Source organism: Elgaria multicarinata, chromosome 11 (assembly GCF_023053635.1).
Source record: "Elgaria multicarinata webbii isolate HBS135686 ecotype San Diego chromosome 11, rElgMul1.1.pri, whole genome shotgun sequence".
Classification (NCBI taxonomy): Eukaryota; Metazoa; Chordata; class Lepidosauria; order Squamata; family Anguidae; genus Elgaria; species Elgaria multicarinata.
In genome coordinates this window covers 20,107,781-20,122,413 of record NC_086181.1, presented here as the reverse complement: position 1 = coordinate 20,122,413, position 14,633 = coordinate 20,107,781, and the positions used below count along the sequence as shown (strand labels likewise).

Genomic DNA, 14,633 nt, shown 5'->3' with positions numbered 1-14,633 from the left:
GGGATTAGGATTCTTTACCTAATAATAAAATAATAATAATAATAACAACAACAACAACAACAACTACTACTACTACTACTACAATTGCCATGTACATCTGCCCTACTGATTTATGAATTACATATATGAATACCATGTTGGTGAATTTTGTGCACATGGAATAAAATCTGAAAGTTTGACATGTTCAACCCAGTGCTCTTAGAAAGATTACTGTTCCATTATTTTTGTTCAGTTTGCATTCCAGTGAGAACATATGGTATCCACATTTCCTCAACTTGAACTGGAACACAGTCTGTTACCAAAATCAATACATTTCCAAAGATTTGATGCAAGGATCCATGCCAAATTGTCTTCTCACTGCAAACATCTAATAGAGTAGGGCTAGAGATAATTTTAAAAAGGCATCCTTATGTGCAGATGTCTAACTTACCTTAATGAGGGAAATCCCTTTGCTTGGAAGAATCACCCCTGTTTATTTTCCCATAGATATATTTCAATGTTTCCTGAGTCTTTTGGGGACAGACACTCAGGAGAACTGTGGTAGACTAATCATTCTAAAGCCGCAAATGAGGTAGACACAAACAAACACTTTTTAAAAAAGATTAGGAAAACTTATTTCAGTCCAGATTCAAAATATCCCAAAGGTATAGGCCACCTAAAAGCGCTCTCTCTCTCTCTCTCGCTTTCTCTTTCTCCCCCTCCTCCTCCCTCCCTCCCTCCCTTTCTCTCTCTCTCTCTCTCTCTCTCTCTCTCTCTCTCTCTCTCTCTCTCTCTCTCTCTCTCTCTCTCTCTCAGAGTTCTTGGGGTTACGTAACTATTATTTAGTAAGTATATTATAGCTCACCTTTCTTCCATCATGTAACTAAAGATACTATTTATTCACTGACCAGACTGATTTGCTAAGCTGCAGGAAAGTGGCTGCTTCGTGTCCCTTTATACCATGCACTGAGATAAAGTACTACTTCTATCCGAAGGCCTGCTCCTGGTGGTTCCACATAGATCCATCCTCCGATTGGAATCCACCAGGGGAAGAGCCTTCAGCGTGGTGGCACCCCTCCTGTGGAATTCCCTGCCTCTGGAGGTCAGGCAGGCGCCAACCTTGTACTCCTTTCGGCGCCTCCTGAAAATGTCTTTATTCCAAGAAGCCTTTCTCTAACATGCAGCCTTGGATTACTGTTATTGCTTCTTTTAAATTTTGTTTTAACTGTTTTTATTTTCATTTTACATTGTACACTGCTCCGAAATTTTTCAATGGGGAGCAGTATATAAATATTCTAAATAAATAAATAATAAATATTCATTAAACAAAAAACCTAGGGTTTACAAAACCATGTTCAAGTTCTACAGTTTTCAACCAAGCACCAAAAAGCAGGGAAATTGGGAGTTAAGGCTCACAAGACTTAACACCACATCCTCCCTAAGGAGGCAGAAAGTGCATGTGAAATTCTCATTCTCCCAAAGCAGATAAACCATGAGGACAGGATGGAAAATAAGATATACAGAGGTGACTGGGGGGTTGTGGAAAACTGATGATGAACAACCTAGGGCCACCTACTTATCTTGTTTTGTTTAGAGCAGCACTTCCCCAACCTGGTGCCTTCCAAAGATGTTGAACTACAACTCCCATCATTGCAAGTCAGTATGTCCCATGGTCAGGAATGCTAGGACTTGCAATTTTTAGGATTTTTTTTAAATTTCAAGGGATAAATGGATCTGATTCAAACTTGGCATGGCTAAAGCCCTACTTAAGAGGTAACATGGTGCCAAGTTTTATCTCCTCGTCATCATCATCATTATTATTATTATTATTATTATTATTATTATTAAAAATTTGTACTGCTCAAAGTCCTAGACCCCAAAGAGATTTGAGTTTGAACTTTAAAAAAATTCCTAAAAATCAAGGCATGAACAGATCTCCTTCAAACCTGGCATGGCTAAATTTCTACTTAAGAGCTAGCTGTAAGCATTTCAGTTAATTTCCATATGCTATAATGCACCATTTATTCCAACTTTAAAAGTCCCATTGTCGTCAGTGGGGCTTACTCCCAAGTAAGTATGCTGAGGATTTTATGTCTACTCAGAAGTAAGTCCCATTGTCTTCAATGGGGCTTACACCAAAGTAAGTGTGCTGAGTGTCTTACATCTACCCAGAGTAAGTCTTGGGGCATGTTCTTAATTGGAAATTCTATTGTGTCAGTATCATTCCCATGCTAATACCTGTAAGGAACATAAAGTGCATGAATCAGACTGGTGAATGCAGAGGTAATACTGGTAGAAAGGGTCTCTTAAAACCTGTGAGGGTAGAAGAATCCCTTGTTGTTGTCGGTTGTTAGTGTTAAGTTGGTTGAATGGACCTATTCATGCTTGTAATGTTGAATAATTGGCCCCATTACGGCCGCCATTTACACAACATTAATTTCTGGAAATACCCAAGCCTCCAATTCCACACAAAATGGAGGCTTGCTAGGAGGACGAGTAGGCCCACAGAACTTGCCAGGCACTTGCTAGGCCATCCCGCAGCTCATGTGGCATGGCTCGTATGGCCAAGCAGAATTGGCAGCTCTTCGAGCACCCAGAGGGACCAGAGGGAGGTGAGTCGGACCATTCCTACTGACAAATGCCAACTCCAGTAAAGTCTGTTAGGGGAGAAAAAATACTGCTGGAGTCGCTTGCATTCAAGCCATTCCCTATTCTTTCTGCTTCATCATCAGCATTCTTAAACCTACCTCTCCTTTAGCAGCAATCCACCATTGAGCCATATAAGCTGTGGCACTAACTGCCTCACTTTTTTTGTGGTTATAATGGGTGGAACATGATTCATCTGTCTTGCCCTTAACATAGGTTGCCATATAATTTTGGATGGGACCTAGATACATCTGAAAATTATTTCATATCCACACAGTGGGACTAATCAGAACAGCTGTAATTTCAAAAAAGAAGATGATGTTGCCATAACTGGAGTTGAATTGGGATGTATTGCCTAGGTGCCTGATGGCTTCCTCTGTGATTAAATCCCCTTGGAAGTTTGAGTTCAGAAATATAGACAATGTTATGTCTCCAAATCTAATTAGTTGTTTATGTGCCCATCCACTAACAGAAGAGTAATTTCAAAAGATATTCAATGTTAAATGTTTCTGCTTCTGCCTTCATCAGTAGTTGTGGTGTTGAATGAATACCAAAAGTGGCAGTTTGGGAGAAGAAGACAAACAGAGGTGTGGGTGGTATAAACTTATGAATTGTCCTTCAGGATAATGCCATATAGGGCATGTCTACACCAGCGCTATATCCCAGGGTAGTTCCTGGATCATCCCTGTGCATCCACGTGATGCACAGGGGATCCTGGGGGCAACCCGGGATGAGCAAGGACTTTTCCCTGGATATAAGGAACTGTTGAAAACCCAACTTTTCTATGGTCCCAGGACCATCCTGCAGAGCATGGGCCATGTGGCCACTACTTCCACATCCTCCCGTCATCCCTGTGTGTAGCAGGGACTCTGTAAAATGAACACAGAGCTGCATGGGGGCAGTCTGTGCCCATCAGGGATGGGGAGCAGAGTCGGTTTTTTAAAAAAATATTTTTACCTTTTCTGTGGAGGAGCACAGTGGCTGTCTAGAAGCTGGTGGAGGATCGCAGAAGTTGGTAAGTCTGCAATCCTCCCACCTCCCTCCCTCTACACCCTATGGTGTAGACATGCCCATAGTGTCAAAGTTCTGAGTCTGTAGATTCAGAAGTTTTCTTTTCTGTCAAGCATGCCAATCTCCATAGTTTTTTTGTTTTGTTTTTTGTTTTCATTTGGAAGCAGTGGAAGTCTGAGAAACTATGTGTTTAGCACTAAGATATTTTCATTAAAGACTGATTGCATCCATATAGATCCAGAGCCGCCTTCTTAATTTGATGTTGGGATACTTTACATATATACACACCGAGAGAGAGACACAGATCTAGAATTACTCAGATTAAGCTAATGGAAATCACTGGAACTTCAGTTCATCATGACCAATTTAATCTCCAATTATTTCAATGGTTCATCTCTAAGTTTGAGTAAATTTAGATCCATGTGCACTCTGTATGCATCAACATTGTTCAATTTGCTTTTATTATTAAGTTTGTTACCCTCCTGAAAGAGTATAAACATACTTAGAATACCAAACTTGATAATGAATTTTGGTTGCTGGAGAATAAATAGAAAAAATAATTCCATGGAAATATATAGAAATGGGAGTTTTTGCTTTAATCCATGGAGAATATTATTATTATGACACAAGTTGCATCCAGTAACCCAGTTGGCAAATCTAAAGCAGACTCTAGGATCTTCTCTTGTTACAGTAGTGTGAACACTTTTCCTTCTTCCTTTTGTCTTGATGAGTAGGCAAGCACAATATTTTCTTTTGTATGACAGGTGGATGGGGCAGGGAAGATTTCTGAATTGGGTTCTAAGTACTGATGTCCAAATATTCCTCTTCTGAAACCTGCCAAAGATATTGGTGTCTCATTTTTCAAGGAAGAACATTTCACTTTCTCCTTTGAGGGGATATATTGTTTTAAAAGTTAATTCCATACATGTCTTTGTGAACAGGGTGGAATAAAATTTCATATACATACATAGTAATGATTTTAATTCATTAATTGCCAAATACGTTTAATGTATTAACATCCCTTTAGCACTTAATGTTGTAATTCATATATAACGGCAGAAGTTGATAATGTATTTTAGATTGTTAAATGATCCTCCAAAGGTTTTTGCAAAGGTCCTCGGCCAAAAGTATATCAGAAGGGGAGTTGGAGTTCCCAATATTATTCAATATTTTATATAGTTAAACTATCTTCATTGTGTGTTTCTTACAAACAGGATAGAGCCGTTACAGCAGAGCAGAAGTATATTGGTGTGTATTCTTGTTTCAGAAAGGAACATTCTAAAATCAAAGGTGTTATCAGTTAAAACATCTTTATTCATTTGGTTCAGATTCAAACCATATATAATTCCTGGACTATCTCCATTAACAGCAATTATAGAAAACAAACAAAGGGTTTATTAAACTGTATCAGGTGTTTCCCCCTATGGAAACAAAACAAAAAAATCTTGATACTACGCAATATCTAATAGTGGAAAACAATGTAATTTCATCTGATCAGCAGCTAAAATGGAAGGCACTAGACCATTTCGATTCCAATTCTTTCAAGTTAGATCCAGTGCGCAGCATCCAAAGCTGTTGTTCTGCTTACACTATTGACATAGCACTAACATAAGTGACCTCAAGTAAAATGGCAATAGTATATGGTGGCACAATGGATTTTCCAAGAAAACCCATCACACCTATATATGCTATTGGTGCTGTGCTAGAGATCACTTTACTTAGTGCAACATCAAAGGCATAAATGGAGCAGCAGCACAGGATATTGCAGAGCATAATATATGTTTTGCAGAAATGTATTTCCTTACAGGTAATGTCAGAATTGAAATGTTGGGTAACAGGACCCTTGTCCAGTAAACTTACAATAAATTTATAATTTATTGTTAAAAACAGAACATTATCCTTTCTCATTAAAAAATAAATGGGGTAAAAATCCTCGCTGCCTATTCAAGGTAAAGAATAGATATGGTTATTTAGATATGTACTAAAGATTTAATCAGTAGCAATTTCAAGCTGTTGTTTTTTAAGTGTACCCATGGCATCTAATTCCACATAGTTATCTATTCTAATATACCCAATATTTGTTGGAGATAGGAAAATTATTATTATTATTATTATTATTATTATTATTATTATTATTATTATTCTCCCACCTTTTGCCCAATACTGCACCTCAACACTTAAAATCAACACTTAATTCTTACATTACTATTCATATTGAGAAATATTAGGCATCAAATATAATCCCACAGATATTTGGATAAAAGGCAGCACTCTTACAGTGGAATCCTATACATATCTATCTGGTGGAATTCCATAGGGTTTAGACAGAGGTATGTATGTTTAGCAGGAAAGCGAACTTTGAGTCCATGGTTTATTCCCCCCTCCCAGGGTTCCCAACCTGGCCTACCAGAGTTTCTCAGATGGAGACACTCCCTTCTGTATGGGACCAAGACTTTCCTTGTTTTTCCCCAGTCCTCTTCTCTCTGACCACTGATCATCTGGCACTTTCCTGTGTTTACTATGTGGTTGTTGTTGTTGCTGCTGCTACTGCTCTAGTATTATTTTAAAGAATGGTTAGAGCACTGAAAATCATTTGTCTAAGTTGCCTGACCTTTTCTTGTACTTTTCCACATAGTTGACATTAGTTCTAGTTCCATGCATTCCATCTTGTTCCTGGGTTTTATTGCTTAGACTAGTCACTTCATTCATTTCCCTTGGCAAAAGATGGAATTCATGGGGGGGGGGGACTGAAAATGTTCTCATAACAATGTATGGGAAAATCCGGAAGACCTTTGTTATCTTGAGGAGATTAGGTTTGATGTGCCGCCATTTTGACCCAATGCTTGGAATCTTATGGGAACACCCTTTCTCAATATGACATTTGTTATGTAATTCAAGTAAGGAGTTAAAACTGGCAATAGACAGACAGGCTGATGTCAGTGTTTTGAAACTTGAGAAAAAAGTTTTATCTACTGGCAGGTGGCATTTCTTGGCATGCTTCCCAAAACTGCTGGCTTTGATCTATGACATAGATCAAGGCATGAGACAGATCTTGTGCTGGTCTTGGGGTCAAGACAGCTGTTCTCTTGATAGAGCACTGATAAGAGATGAGAACCTTAGAGTTCCCACAGTGACACAATGGCCAGTAGACACTAGCTGGGACTATAAATACAGCTCCCCTGGCATCTATAAGATGGAACTTCACCACCGACTTAGCTTGCGGTAGAGTGTGCCATGGACTTGATTGGCCAGCAAATGGAGTCTCCTTGTTGTCTTTTGGAGTTCCCGACAACTGAATGGGGAAGTATAGAATGTCTTGCTTAGCTTAGCTTTTAGCCTTATCAATGTATTGAACTTTAGTCTGCTAGGTAATAAAAGCTTTGGGCTTTTAACCACTTGTGTTGTAATTGCTTCTGATATCTGAACTTTAATTAATTGCTAAAACAGACCATGGGTGATCCGTTTTCTCTGACATGCTTCTGCCCATTTCCTGTTCCTGTAGAGCTTCTGCAGTCACTTGCCTGCTCCTGTGAAGTTATTGCAGTTGCAAAGAGAAATGTGACTGAAAGGTGAGAAACAGGAAACTATGGCTGTTTCTACACCTGCCTTTTCCCCTGGGATCATCCTGGGATCGTTCTTGTGCATCCAAATGACACATGGGGATCCCAGGAGCAGGCAGGGACGATCCCTCCATTTTCGTGGGATAATCCTTAGGTGTAGAAAAGGCATATGAGATTCATTGGGCATGTCTACACCTTAAGGGTGTTGAGGGAGGGAGGGGAGAGGATTGTGAACTTACCTGCTTCTGCGATCTTCCCCCAGCATCTTGACAGCTGTGTGACATCCCAGAAGGAAAGAGGGAGGTTGTGGCTGCCGTTTTACTTTAAAGAGGAGCCGTGCACCTCTTTGATGAAAATCAAGGTAAAATCAAGGTAATCATGTGAAAATGCAAAACTTCTCTCTCCCTCTCCCCCCTCTCTCTCCACATCTATCATTCTACAATGTGGAGCTTGCCACAATATGGGGCTTTTATGTTTTAAATGATTATTTATTAACTCAGCTATTGTGTGTGTTGTTGTTGCTTTTGTTGTTGTTGTTGAAAATGATGATTGTTTGCTTTTGCTTCATTGTTACATTTCTTATTTCCAGTTTGTACCATAAATGCATCCAGACAACAACCACACACTGGAGGAGTTTGTTCTCTTGGGCATCCCGGTTCCTGATCAACTAGTGATTTTCTTTTTCTGTCTCCTTCTACTTATCTTTTCATTATCACTGCTGGGAAACCTGACCATTGTGGCTGTGGTGCTACTCGATTCTCATCTTCATACTCCTATGTACTTTTTCCTCTTTAACTTGTCCATCCTGGAGATTGCATTCACATTGTGCATCATCCCAGTCATGCTATCCAACCTCCTTTAACGACAAAAACAATCTCATTTTATGGTTGCATTAGTCAGTGCTTCTTCTACTTCTGCCTTGGAGTGGCAGAATTCCTACTCTTGGCTCTCATGTCCTTTGACCGCTATGTAGCCATATGCAATCCACTACACTATTCTACTGTCATGAATTTCAGGCTCTGTACTTGGCTCGTCATTTCTTGCTGGTTTTTAGGATTTTCCTTCATGATCTGGCCTGTGACCGTTATATCAAAACTGCCATTCTGTGGATCTAATATCATTAATCATTTCTTTTGTGATATTGAACCACTCCTCGCTCTCTCTTGTTCTGGCACACACCTCGTTGAGCTTTTAGATTTCATGATAGCTATCATTGTACTTCTGGGATCATTGTCACTAACAACTGTATCCTACATTTCTATCATTGTCACTGTACTGAAGATCCCATCAGCCACTGGCAGGCAGAAGGCCTTCTCCACTTGTGGTGCCCATATCATTGTGGCCTCCATATATTATGGAAGTGCCATATTCATGTATCTGAGGCCCTCAAAGACACCATCTCTGGTTCTCAAGAAAGTTGTGAGCATTTTGACAGCTGTAATAACCCCTGTGCTCAACCCTTTTATCTACACACTGAGAAATGAAAAGGTGAAAGAGGCCCTGCGAGACTTACTCAAAGGAAGACTATTTCAATCTACATATTAAATGAGAAAGCTTTCTTCTATATCTTTTGCAAGAACTGGCAAAAATCATTGTACCAAACTTAAAAAGGAAGAAATAACAAAGCAGAACATTAGAAATTAGGGTGGCAAAGTGGGAACATTCTCCCCTTTTTTTAATTTTTCCTGGTAGACTTGAATAGTATATGGTGATACACATACATACAATGCATGTAGTTTCTCATTGTTAACATACTCATTGGTTTGACATTCAAAACTAGAAGGTTGGAAAAATTGTTTCAACATTGTCAACATTACTTCATTGCTCCATTATCCACCCAAAAAAAAACACCCCACTTCAGTTTGAATGTGTGAAGCTACATGGCAGGGTGTATCTGTGTTTTATTTTGTTGCCTGCTGAATACCTGTGTCCTTTCCCCGATCCCCATGAAACAAAGGCTATATAGGGTGGCTGGATACAGACACTAATTTATTTGTATATAAATTCCAGAGAATAAATCAATCCTATTGGCCACGGTATGATTCACATTAAATAGCAAGTAGCTAATTACATGCCAGTTAATAGGTGTGTTGGCAAAGGAATGACAAATCCTATCTATTACAGTGTTTTACATACTATTCCCTGTGTTGGAATCTGCTTCATGTTGATATGTCTGCCAAAGAACTCAAATTGCCATTAATTCCTGTGCATTCCATAACATTCTACTGTGAACATAGTTTACATGAAACATTGGAAAGTTGGGCAACATTGAAGTAGGCCTTGACTTTATTTACTTGTCTGAATGCTGGTCAAAACTTCAAACTACTTTTTTTTTTTTTTTAGTAGCAAGCAACAATTTGTGGGGCATTAAAAAGTAGTCACTTTTGCTTTGGTGCTGGCCAAATTGTCTAAATATTCTTGACTGAAAGTCATTTGGATTATTATTTCGTTTTGGGATGTTGTGAGTTTTCTTTTGTATTTTATAATGTAACAGTTTCTGCCCTGGTCTCATTTTAACTGGAATTTCCAGTTTCAAGATGATGGTGACGATGATGATGATGATGATAATAGATAGATAGATAGATAGATAGATAGACAGACAGACAGACATTTCTGTTCCTGGAAAATCAGTCCCTATTAAATGTTTTGTGGAGACGTTTACATTTCCTTTTAGCATGTATATGTATATGCCCCTGGACCCACATTCCCCTGTGGATGTCAAAATCACACACTTCCTGGATGTAAAAATCACACACTTCCCCCCTGCATTAATTGCAGCCTCTGAAATTGCACACAGCCCTCCTGCTGCATCAATGGGGCCTTCATGGCATTACCCTTGCATTAATGAGGCCTTTACAGCCACCATTGACACAGTGAGGGGAAGTATGCAATTTCTCTGGAAATTGTGCTCTTTCCCCTGCTGTATTAATGGTGGTGGCCATTAAAACAGTGGGAAGTGTATGATTTTGGAAGAGGCTCACAGGGCCTGGTGAGTGGGGACAGGCCACAGCAGCTACAGGGCGAGCATCTGCTGAGGCGGGTGAGAGAGACCCAGTCCACTCCTTAATAGTGCACAAGGTGTGCTATATGCTACTGCCAGGAGCAGATGCAAAACCTACTTTGAATTACATCAAGCTCATCTCTGCAATTGCTACCCCAGATTGCTGCTCCATATAGGAGCTGAGACAAAATCTTAGCTGTGAAGGCTTTTAGCTCAGGTTCTACTAAGTGGCAGCCCTCAGTATTATGGGCCCTAATGAATGGGCAACTGAAGTTGTAATTGCTTCGACATAGGTATGTCATAGGGCATTCTCAGAAAAACAAAGCCTGAAATATTTGAATGAGCAACTCTGTTCTATATTATGTCCATCTAGTGCCCGTTTAATTTATGCTGCTCATACCTTATGGCAAACATGACCACTTTAGTCTTACTATAATTATTCATTCATTTCTTTATTTACAGTCAAGAGACCAATATATTACTATAATTAATAGATGGGCCTTCTTGCTTACAATAAGTTCTGAATTTATTAAGCCATCTCCTCATACCTGTTTGAGTCAGGGAGATGAGGGCCATATCACCTGCACACAGCAGAAGCTGCATTTTCTGTTTACCAGCAGCAGGGAGGAAAATGAGGGGGAGAAGAGTTCCTGAATTATGTTGTTTTTATAAAGGTTAAACAACACTCGTGCTAAGATGAAACCTTGTTTAACACCCCTTGTGGTGGGAATGGGGTCCAAACGGGAACCTGCCATGCCAATTAGAATTCTTAAAGTTGTGCAAGTTTTGAAGTGCACTTTTTAGGAACGTGACTGCAAGTTTGGGAATTTGTGAACATTTTCGTAGAACATGTGCTCCCATTCACATTTGGTGTTGTGAATGGGGCATTTTCAAATGATTTGGAAACTGAAATAAAATTCTCATACATCACTAGTGAATATTCCTGGCTAGTAGCACATGAATGAAAATGTTATGAGTTCTTATATTTGAGACCTGGTAAATGTGGTGAGATAAATAGGACTTATTCCCAGGTAAGGGTACATAGTAGAATGAAGAACCTGTGTCTCTCCAGATGTGGATGGACTACAACTTTCAGCAGTCCCAGAGAGCATGGATAATGGATGTTGGTGATGAGAGTTGTACTGAAACAATATCTGCAGAGCCACAGAGATCCCACACATAACTGGCCCACCTGAACCATAGAAATGTGCTGGCCATCCCCATTCGTCCTTCCCCCATCAGTGGGTGGGCAAAGGCATCCCTGCCTGCAAGGCACAAAGAAGGGTATCAGCTGGCTAGACATTCCATTTGACAAGTCATCATGCTTAGAAGAAGCCCTATGTTGTAATTTGCACACTGCTAAGCAATGTCCATAGAGCAGGGGAAGAACTAGACTCTTGGGGCCTTGCTAGACCAGGGGTTTTCCCGGGCTGACACCCAGGCTCATCCCTGTGCATCCAGATGATGCACAGGGGCTCCCAGGCTCAGGCAGGGGTCAACCCTGCCTGGCCCCAGGGCATTTGGCTACAGTTGTAGCCCAGTATTTCCCACAGTCTCGGGCTGAGCCCAAGACCGCGAGCATGTAGCCCATTCCAATGCTTTTCCCGGCTACCACAATTACATGCGAGTAGCCGGGATAAGCAGTGGATGGGGCACAGCACTCCACAGGAGTACTGCAGCCATCAGGGCAGGGTAGGGGGATTGGAGCCGGGGGGGCAGGGGGATAGGAGCCAGGGCAGGGAGATCGGAGCTGGGGGGGGAAGAGCGGAGCCAGGGAGAGATCGGAGCCAGGAAGAGATCGGGGGTGGGAGGTGGGGGAAGTGGGGAGAATGCTTTTTTTTTTAAAAAAAAAAATACTTACCTAACTGCACGAGCGTTAGTGCACATCCAAGTCCTTTAAAACTTAAAAAAATGGCGGACGCGATGAGGCTTTCCTGCAGCCTGTCGCGTCTGACTTGTGGATAGGAGTGACAGCTCATGCTACTTCTAGCATGGGCTGGCCCCCCCTCACCACCTGATTATCAGGTAGGTCTAGCAAAGGCCTTGGTCAGAATCCACAGGCCAAGTAACAATGAAGGTATCTCCATTTCTAAGGCATCCCATTATTTCTAGAGGAACACAGCCAGGTATCAGTGCCACATCTTTTTCCACTTCTCAAACTGATCCTTTTATTCTTGGAAAGAAAAGTAAAACATTGAATATGAGAAGAGCTGGCCTCATTTAATTTACCAACCCAATCGATGTGGTTTTCTGAGCTGGAACCTCAAAGGTGTTACTCAGGGTGGGCATTTCCCAAGGAGTTTTCCTAAAGCTCCCTTCACATCTTTGTTCCTCAGGCTGTATATGAGGGGATTCACCATAGGAGTGAGAATGGTGTAGAAGAGAGAAAATACTTTGTTGAGCTGTCTCTGGATAAAGACTTTTGGTAGCATATAGACAATTATGAGAGTCCCATAGAAAAGACCAACCACACAGAGGTGAGAGGAGCAGGTGGAAAATGCTTTCTTCCTTCCAGTAGTGGATGCAATTCTTAAGACTGTGAGTATGATATAAATGTAGGAGATTGTGGTGAATAGGAAGGGCGGCAGGGTGAATGTACAGGCAAAAATGAAAACAATGAGTTCCACCCAAGAGGTGTCACTGCAGGAGAGTTTTAACATGGGTCTTAAGTCACATATATAATGATCAATTTCATTGGGGCCACAGAAGGATAACAATGACATTGATATGGTTGTAATGGTGCTAACCAAAAGCCCACATACCCAGGATGCGAAGGAGAGCTGGCAACACATCCTGCCATGCATAAGGACCACATAATGCAGTGGTTTACAAATCGCTAAGTACCTGTCATAAGACATCACAGAAAGGAGGTAACATTCAGTCCCGGCTAAGCAAGCAAAGATGTAATACTGCACAAAACAACCTCCAAATGAAATAGTTTTCACCCCAGTCAAGGATCTGGCCAGCATTCTTGGAAGAACCGTTGAACTGTACAAGATCTCCAAGCAAGACAGGTTCCCCAAGAAGAAGTACATGGGGGTGTGGAGGTGGCGATCAACTACAACAAGCACAACAATGAGGAGGTTCCCAGACAGAGTCACCAAGTAAATGGTCAGAAATACCAGGAAGAGAAGAACTTGCAGCTTCGGAAGATCCCCAAATCCCAGCAGAATGAATTCTCGGACAGTTGTTTGGTTCTTCCATCCTGTTTTCCCCATGGGTTTGTTTTCTGGAAGGGGTGGTGGTTGAATGAAAGGAACCATAAGATATCTTTTTCAAAATGGATGAAGTCAAAAAGGCTAGGCCTGCAATACCATATCCACCTCGGAGTAAGCCCAGCTGAACTCAATGGTACTTACTTCTAAGTAGACATGTATGTGATTGTGCTGTAAGACAATGGCCATCAACCCACCTTCAACTGGTGCAGAAAGTGCATAGAGAGATTTGTGTCATAACAAAGCAGATGCATGTATCTTGCCCCACTTTCCATTTACACCCTTCCTAAACCTCTGTCTGTCCCCTTAAACACTGATGATATATTGTTGTCAGTGCTGGAAAAATATCAATGGAACATGTGATATGATTAAGGGGATATATCAGTGCTCAAACTCTTATTCCCTTCCTGCTGCATGGTAAAGCTGCGCTGTGCACAGAGGCTTATAAAGGCCAAAATTACATCTGTTAATTTATTATTTCTTTCTTTAATGGATTTATATAGCACTGTTCAGATTTAATAATATCTCTAAGTGGTTTACATGAAAATTAAAATACAATTAAAATACATAGCAATTATTAAAACATTTATATAAAACACAAATGAAGCATTTAAAGCATTAAATGTTGTACAATCCATGGCAAGTCTCCCCCTCCCTTTTTAAAAAACTGAAATGCCACCTTGGTGGCTAAAAATCTCATTGTAGCTGTGAAATGGTGCAGCCTTCCCAATGGTGTTTCCCCCCCATCCAAAGTGGGAAAACAGATATGGGGCAGTTTTGATATTAATAATGATTAACCATGCCTTTGTGCAGTGCCTATGCCAAGTCTGCAGCCTCTTGTTCATGGTGCATTGAATTATACAACATTTTCTGGAGCTGAATCCTGGATATCTTGTTTCATGACATTTAAAGCCGTAAACGGTTTGGGGCCAGGTTATTTGAAGGAATGCCTCCTCCCATATGTACCTGCCCGGACTTTAAGATCATCTACAGGGGTCCTTCTCCATGAGCCCCTGCCGAAGGAAGTGAGACAGGTGGCTACTAGGAGGAGGGCTTTCTCCGCTGTGGCACCCCGGTTGTGGAATGAGTTCCCAAGAGAGGTCCGCCTGGTGCCTACATTGTACTCTTTTCATCGCCAAGTGAAGATTTTTTAATTCTCTCAGTATTTTAACACTTAATTTTAACTTAAATTTAAATTTTATTGTTCTAACTCTGTATTTT

The 14,633-nt window shown here is 40.7% G+C and overlaps 1 protein-coding gene and 1 pseudogene across 1 annotated transcript; one reads left to right on the top strand and one right to left on the bottom strand.

Moving 5' to 3' along the window:
• Window positions 1-7,797: 7,797 nt before the first annotated feature.
• On the top strand, window positions 7,798-8,741 carry LOC134406725 (olfactory receptor 6M1-like; annotated as a pseudogene).
• Window positions 8,742-12,473: 3,732 nt separating this feature from the next.
• Window positions 12,474-13,415, bottom strand: LOC134406724 (olfactory receptor 5B21-like). Its single transcript, XM_063138255.1, has one exon. The coding sequence runs from the start codon at window positions 13,413-13,415 to the stop codon at window positions 12,474-12,476; it is 942 nt and encodes a 313-aa protein (XP_062994325.1).
• Window positions 13,416-14,633: the final 1,218 nt, after the last annotated feature.